The following is an 8099-nucleotide window of genomic DNA, read 5'->3' on the forward strand; positions in this document are numbered from 1 at the left end:
CCAAAAATGTGTCACCAGGCCTTCTCAGCCATTCAACATGGCGGAAAGGTTGAGCTTGCAGCTTGCATTCGCGTTAATCGCGCTGATTGCTGCTATATTCTACAGCGGCAAAGCGCAGTTCGTTTTAAACAAGATTAATCAGATTATCCATGGGAAAAGAGGCTGCTCTCCGATCGTCAGTATTGGACAAGTCACGCTTCATTACTTTGGATTTCGAGGAAGGGCTGAGGGGATTCGACTTATGCTTGAAGACTTCGAGATTCCTTACGCGGAAACAAACTATTCTGCCAACGATTGGCCTCGAATAAAAGAGAAAGGAATAGAAACGGGAATGTTTACTTTTGGCCAAGGTATGCAAGGAAGGCAATCCAAAATTCGATTATAAACAGGCTAGAAACATCGTACACTTAATATGCTAAGCAAATTTTCAAAGCGTATTTTTTTTCTTTTGTATTCTTTATAAAATTTTCATTCAAGTCTTCAAGTTTTCAGTTTAAATGCTTTTTTTTTTTCAGATAACTTTTCTTTCTTTATCTATTGAGGTTCATCTTTTTTTTCGAGTTCTAATGCAGTATTTTCGACATTAATTTGCAAATCTTTGGTTAGAGAGCTCAAAGAAAGCGTCAATACAGGCCAATCATTCAGTGCCATGACATTAAACCGAAGGGTTTAACTCATAAAATATTAATACTGGGTAATATGTTTGTATACAGGGAAACCAAGCGAAACTTTTTTCTTAAAATGAGAGTTCCTATTAGTTATTAAAGATGAATACTTAACATATTCATTAATTTTTAAATGAGTCTGTTAAAAGTATCCTAATCTTATGCTAAGGATGAGTCTGAGATAGACGATGGGGAGCTAAGTGTCTAGAGCTAAATTAAATGAAAGAGTGGCTTAATGACCAGTAACTAAAAACACATTTATAATGCCCTATCCCTTTACCCCAATATCTACATGAAAATTCTCCTGACCCGGCATTGTCCACCATGTTCTAACCACAATGAAGATTACATCTAACATAGACCAATTTAGTTAGGCTGATTTCGCTCAGCCAGAGTAAAGATTTAAGTGATGAGTGATGACCATGATTTGGTCATCATGTAACCTTCCTTACTTGTATCTCTGAAATTAATGATAAAGATACAAATTTATTATAATAATAATAAAAATCAAAAAATATTTTTCCAAATATCAGCTTTTTTGTGTGTCATTTTTATTATTCCTGTCATTTTAATTTAATGACTGGAATAAAGGTTGAAATTTACCACTATGATTCACCTGTGTGGTATTTTTTTGTATTTTATTTAATACTTACAGTTGTGTATATTAATTATTATCATGATTTCTGTTTTTCAGTTCCAGCCATTACAACTTCTACTGGATTACAGCTTGTTCAAAGCAAAGGTTTGTTAATCAAATCCATAACAATATTTCATCAAACTTTTCAATGATGTCTACAGATTAGTGGCAGATCCAGACAAGGGAAGGAGGTGTGTGTGTGTGTTAGGTGGGGGTAGGGGGGGGGGGGGATCATCCAGACCCTGAGAGGGGGGCCTGGTCTCCACCAAAAGTTTTTGTGGCCCATCAGGTCTCAGTTTGGCATAAAAATTGGTGGGGGTGAAGGGGGACGGGGGACGGCCTCCCGGGCCCCTCCCCTGGATCCGCCACTGCAGATCATCATCATCATCATCATCATCTTTATTTAAAAACACGGTAAATACATCAGGCATTAACAATTTAATATAAAGCTACAACTTAAATACGAAACTATGTATACAGATTAATATTCTATAATTTAAAATATTGCTAACTATTAAGGAAAAGTAAACTAAATTAAAGCCTGTTTTACATGAATCCCGTGTCGGAATTAATTAAGAATCAGAATCAGTCAGAGATGTTGCTTGCCTAGCAGCTGAGGGTAGACTGTTCCAGAGGACTGCACCACTATAGGCAAAGCTATTTTTGTAATGGTTAGTACACGGCAATGGTATTGCAAGCTTATTATCAGAATCGCGCAAATTGTAAGAAGTAATCACATCACTCCGTTGAATGAATTTCGAGGACAAATAATTCGGTGCGAGGCCGTTTAAGGACTTGTAGACCATCTCAGCCTTTAGTTTTTGACATCGAGCTTCTAAATTGTCCCAGCCTAATTCTTTAAGCAGTTGGTTGGCGTCAGCATCATAACTAGAATGGGTAAGGACGCGGACAGCATGATTTTGAAGTCTCTGTAATTTGTCAGATAATGTTTTGGCACAGTTACCCCAAACAACACTACAATAGTCGAAGTGTGACTGAACTAACCCATGATAGATATTATGTAGAGTAGCAGGAGGAACACAGCGACTTATTCGTTTAATAGATCCAATACCAGAAGAGATTTTTTTAGATATAGCGTTGATATGATTACTCCATGTTAGATTTTCATCAATTAATACACCAAGAGACTTGGTAAAATCGACTCTGTTTAATTGTGTGCCATTAATTTCTAGATGGTCTATCCCACGGATGTAAGTGACATTATTTTGGGATATATTTTACAGTGTTTGATACAATTGCTAGTCCACTAGCCTGGGGCTAGTGAAACTTTAGGCTGGGCTAGTAAAAATATGCCTCTACTAGTTAGTCCCTAGACCAGTTTAATAGTTTAGTTGACAAAATTGCTTTTCTAAAACTCTTCAACTTGGGAAGTTCTTTTACTAAAATGCTATATCTATTTAGTAGTTTGCCATAAGCATTTAACGTAAACAAAGGACTTGCTATCTATATCATAGTCTGCTCCCTTGAAATCAATTTTTGACTCGTCCCAATTCTCTGGTAGCATTAACTTCCAAGATGGCGGGATGGTATTATTCCCCCCCCGCCCCCCCCAAAAAAAATCCTCGATGGCGCTGCAAACTATGCCTGCTTTGCAGGCTATCAACATTGTGGTAGTATTGTACGACTGACTCACAAAAAGGAAGCCATGTAGGAAGTAGAATAGAGAAGACTGGTTCCTAACCCCCTGATATTTTTTCTGGGCCTTTTTTTGGACCAGTGGCTTGCCCTCATGGGCTAGTCATGTATTTCACTTACTAGCCCATTGCCTGGTTTCCAAAAAAGTCAGTGCATGTCAAGGACTGTTTTGTGGCCATTATTTTTTTCACAGTGCAAAATGTCATGTCTCTCACAGTGGAAAACTGGTTAGGTCCAGTTTGAAGGACAAGCAAAGGATGGAACCTTGCATTGGACATAATCTATTACTTGCAAATGCGTATAACTAAAGAGACAAAAGAAAATATTACTGACTAAAGAACTACATAATGTCTTCGAAAACCCAATAAAAAATCTTTAACACTACCAAATTTGTTTGTTTGCTTTGTTTTCTTCTGCCTTTTGTCTCGTTTTGTTTTGTTAATTTGTTTTGATTTTTTTGTTTTTGTTTCTTCAGTCATAATGCATCATATTGGTCGGTCTGTGGGACTAGACTGCGACTGTTCAGATATTCATACCTGTGAAATGCTGGTTTTTGGTGCAGGTAAAACAGCTTAGTTTAAAAATAGTCCTTATGCTTTAAGGCAAATTAGAGAGAACATACATGTAAAGTGTATTAAAATAATATCACCTTTACAATATCATTGTCCTTTAAGCACTCATTCTCCCCAGTGTCTCAAGAAAGTGCAACAGAATAGGTTTCCCCTAAACTCAACCTGCAAACTTCTCAGTGCAAAGTCATATTTAATAATAAATAAAACAGTGGAAAACTTAAGGAAAAGAGAAAATTTTAGAGAGTCCAACATCAGAAATACAAAACACATATATTTGTAGAATAAAGTTATGTGCTTCATCAAACTTCATAAATAACAGTCATGAATGTTCATTTGAAAAAAAAAAAAGAAAAACAAATACCTCTGATCCTTTGTTGTGGGAATCTTGTTTGTCTTGTTCTTCTCTCCAAGCTGAAGTTATGGTGTGCATTATTTATTTTATTATTTATTTACTTTTTTTCACAGAGGACTTAAGAGGAAAGCTTGGCCCAGTTCTTTACAGTACAAACTTCTCTGTAAAGAAGAGAGATGAGCACCTTCAGTCTACAGTCTTCACCTGGCTGTCATACTTTGAGAAGCTTGCTCCCGTTAATTCTACCGATGAGGGCATCGACGGCTTGTACTTTGCAAGTGAACGGCTCACCTGGGTTGACTATGTTCTATTTGATCTGTTAGACACCTATGTTGAATTCGGAAAATTAGCCTTTGATGGCCAAGCAGAAGTGATAGATGTATTGGCTAATTTCCCAAGGCTTAAAGCGTTTTATGAGAATTTTGCAAGCCGGCCAAGGATTGCTAAGTACTTAAGAGCAGAAAGAAGAGTTCCGTTTAGACTCTAAGATCAGAAGAGTGGTTTATCCGTTGAGAAGTGATCTCCTTCACTTTTGTCCTTGCCTCAGTTGTTCAAAGGGTAGATAAAGCGACCCTCTGCATGGATAAATTTCTATCCAATGGGTAATGCAATACTTGTCCGCTGGATAGTGATTTATCCGGATTCTATCCGGTACATAGCGCTATCCAGCATTTGAACAACTCACTGGGGCCAGGTTCTTGCTGTAAATTAATCAAGTGTAAATAGTTTTAGCATGATTTAACTTATTTAATGGACTTGAGAAGCAGTCTCAATGGACTCAAAGAGTCAGGATAAGATTAAAAATGTCACTATCATAAAAAAAAAATTAAATCTGAGTACATTTTTCGGAATGTAACCATAGCAACTTTTTCGCAATCATAAATAATTTATTACCCACATTCATTACTGAGAGATCACCATTCACTGTCTTAAAAAGTTTTAAAGTTTAGTCATTGTCACTAGCTAAAGGACATCTATCTTTTAAGGCTTTTTAAAGATTACATTTTGCATTAGTGTGAAGCGGTAGAAAATAAATCACCCTTTCAGAGTACACTGTACACAGTAGTCATTACATTTCAACGCTTAGTGTTATAAATGCCATCATTCTTAAAACAACTAGAGCAATTTTCGTATGACCTTGAAAAATGGTTTCGGTAAGTGTTCTTCACTTGTTTTATCAGCCAGTGGATGAAAAGATCAAAACATAGCCTCTTCGTTTTCCCGTCAAAAAAAAACCCTAGCATGTGAGTACACATGTAACATAAGTCGTTCTTAAAGCGATGAGTCAAAACAAGCACGGTATTCACGTACTTAACTTGTTCTTTCCTTCGAGTAAGCAAACTTTTCCGCGCTTAGTTTTGGCCACCTTTGTAAACGAGAATTGGAATCACACTAAAAAGACAGAAAAATGGAAAACCATTTCCTTTTAGTGTAATTGGTCTTGAGCAGATCTTTAGATACAAAAGACGGAAAAGCGGTGCTTTGAACTTTTAATAAGGCTAGTCAGCCAAAGTGGCGGAATAACAGTTTAAAAATAATTAACATACAATTGACAAAAGCTTATCACGGCAACATACTTGCTAAAAAGTTACTAATGAATTGATCTCTAATGGGAAAAATTGCCGACGGAATTGAAAAACATTATCTGAAGTGGATAAAGAAAAGCATTTGTCAGTGTAAAGCTACTATTTGGTCTTAAGTAAAAATTTGTCTAATGGAGAAAAATTATCAAGCATGAATGAAAATTAAGATAGGAATTATGTCTTATCATAGCCTGATCAGTTATCGTCATGATGTCAAACGTTGAAGTTTAAACTTGACCAGCAAGGACGTGTTGGTGACATTGGCGGGTGAAAAACAGACCGCACCCTTGAACCAAACCAAACATTTTGCTAGCTTGTCTAGAAGTCACAGACCCCATTGGTGGTCTAATGTCGCAACCAGCCTTCACCGTCGGCTCGACACATAAGCTCTTTAAATAAACCAATTTCTTTCATTTTTCACCTCTCTTCAAAACGACACAACGCGTGTCATGTTTGTTTGTTCAGCGCACCACCTAATATTGATGACTTAGGAGAGACTACCGTCTGCCTTCTTCGAATTTTTTTTCTAGTGATCAAATTTACCGTGCTTGCACAACCCTTACATTGTCACAAATAACACATTAAGGTGGCAGTGATTGAATTTTGGATCGGTTCTCCATCATCTAAACGTGTAATTCCAACCGATTCAATCATGAAACGCCTTATAACAAGTTTTTTTTTTTAATATCATGTGTTCATTTTCAACTTCACTTTCTTACGTGATGCGACAGCATGAAAATATGATCAAAGCCGGACATCTTCCGCAAGAAGAAAAGAGAGATTTAAACGTAGTTTAAGTTCCCATTCTGTTTTACAATTATTTCTGGACTTTGATGATTGGCCGCTTAATAGGAAGCCGCTTAATGGAGGCGCAACTTTACTTTTTACCGCTAGTGTAAGAAAATATACCAAAGAGCTTTCTCTGCGCTAGGAAACCTTTTCTTCTTATTCTTTTTTTAATGGCATCATTTTCTTTGATCTAACAACCACTTAGTTTTACGAGCTACCTTGTTACTATCAAATCTATTTCTTAAATGTAATTTGATTTATTTGCCACAGCTGCTTGTTATTAATAATTATTACTATTATCAGGTGATTATCTATGGCTTCTTATTAATTTTAAAGATGTTAGTGAGATTTTCACTTTCCTTTTTTTTCCATTCCTTGTAAATTTACGTGCATGTTTTCGCCAGTTATTTACATGTTGCAAAGACCAACTGGAACGCCTTTACCTACTTAACTTTGGTCACCGCGCACATTTACCGCATTTGATATAGTAATATAGTAATATATTGTAAATCTTCATCTGCTAATAGTGCAAAACAATAAAAATAGTAGTTTTAAGTACATATTCAGATGCTAAAGAAAGAGCGGTGCTTTGAGCGAAGCCAATAAGTTGACTCAGGTTTGGAGGCCGAAGTGACGGAAAAGCAGTTAGGGAATAATTTATAAAGAGCGAAAAAATTGACGATAAGTTAGCAAGTAACACTCTAGTATGAAAGTAATTAAAGACTTTCTCTCCTGGAAAATCATGATTTGCTTAATGGGCTACAATTATCTGAAGTGGGTAAAGAAATGTGTTTGTTTAAAACTACTAATTGACCGTCGGTAAAAACTTGCCTAATGGAGCAAAATCGTCAGTTAAGGATAACAATCAAGGTAGGAATATACATAAGCCATAACTGAAAATTTAGTTGTCTTATAACACCCTTAGTCCTCATGGCCAACGTTTCAAGTTCAAATTTGACCAGCAAGTTTTCAAACACTATTGTGGACCAAGAGTTATCTTCCCTAGCTAAGGCTAGTTATATCATTAGCATCATCTTCAACAGCATCACTTGTCCTTTCACGGTTTTGCTTAACGTGTTGGTGATTTTGGCGGTGAAAAGCAGACCACGCCTTCAGAGTAAACCCAATATCTTGTTGGCTTGTTTAGCAGTCACGGACGCCATGAATGGTCTCTCAGCACAGCCGGCCTTTATCTTGGCAACGACACTGAAACTACTACGTATGACCAGCTACCTCCGCATTTCAGTCTATTACCAGAACTTCGCCTCGCGCGTCCTGTACGTTTGTTCCGCGCTGCACCTGATGTTGGTGACTTTGGAGAGACTTGTAGCGATCAAATTTACAATGCGATACCCGTACGTTGTCACAAACAGAAACATCAAGGTGGCGGTGATCGCATTTTGGATCGTTTGTCTTTGCTTTGAACAAGCAGCACTTATTACGGACCAAACAATATTTACAAACGCTTTTACAGGTCTTGTTTTAACTTCATGTGTTCTTTTCATTTTGGTTTCTTACGTGATTTTGTATAGAGAAACGCGACGGCATGAAAATAAGATCAAAACCGGACAACTTCCGCAAGAAGAAAAAGAGAGATTTCTCAGAGACAGAAAAGCGCTCAAGACAACTGTCTATGTAGTAGGAGCTGTTCTGTTATGTCTGACCCCCGCCGCTGCATGGCTATTAGTAAGTAGTTTTTTGAGAGTTGTAGCGGAAGAACTTTGGGCGCAAATGACTCATGATCAGTTGCGTAAAACAATTGGGCCGACGGTTCGCACGTTTGTCTACTTAAACTCGCTTATTAATCCTCTGATTTACTGCTGGCGACAAAAAGAAATGAGATAG

At 37.1% G+C, this 8099-nt stretch overlaps 2 protein-coding genes across 2 annotated transcripts; both read left to right on the top strand.

Moving 5' to 3' along the window:
* The first annotated feature begins 30 nt into the window (after positions 1-30).
* LOC140921167 (glutathione S-transferase-like) lies at positions 31-4940 on the top strand. Its single transcript, XM_073371137.1, has 4 exons — positions 31-350; positions 1360-1407; positions 3434-3520; positions 3996-4940. The coding sequence occupies exons 1-4, from the start codon at positions 38-40 to the stop codon at positions 4367-4369; spliced, it is 822 nt and encodes a 273-aa protein (XP_073227238.1). The 5' UTR covers positions 31-37; the 3' UTR covers positions 4370-4940.
* A 2244-nt stretch (positions 4941-7184) lies between these two features.
* Positions 7185-8099, top strand: LOC140921766 (alpha-1A adrenergic receptor-like). Its single transcript, XM_073371768.1, has 2 exons — positions 7185-7961; positions 8001-8099. The coding sequence occupies exons 1-2, from the start codon at positions 7185-7187 to the stop codon at positions 8097-8099; spliced, it is 876 nt and encodes a 291-aa protein (XP_073227869.1).

The sequence above is a fragment of the Porites lutea genome, chromosome 12 (genome assembly GCF_958299795.1).
Source record: "Porites lutea chromosome 12, jaPorLute2.1, whole genome shotgun sequence".
Taxonomy (NCBI): Eukaryota; Metazoa; Cnidaria; class Anthozoa; order Scleractinia; family Poritidae; genus Porites; species Porites lutea.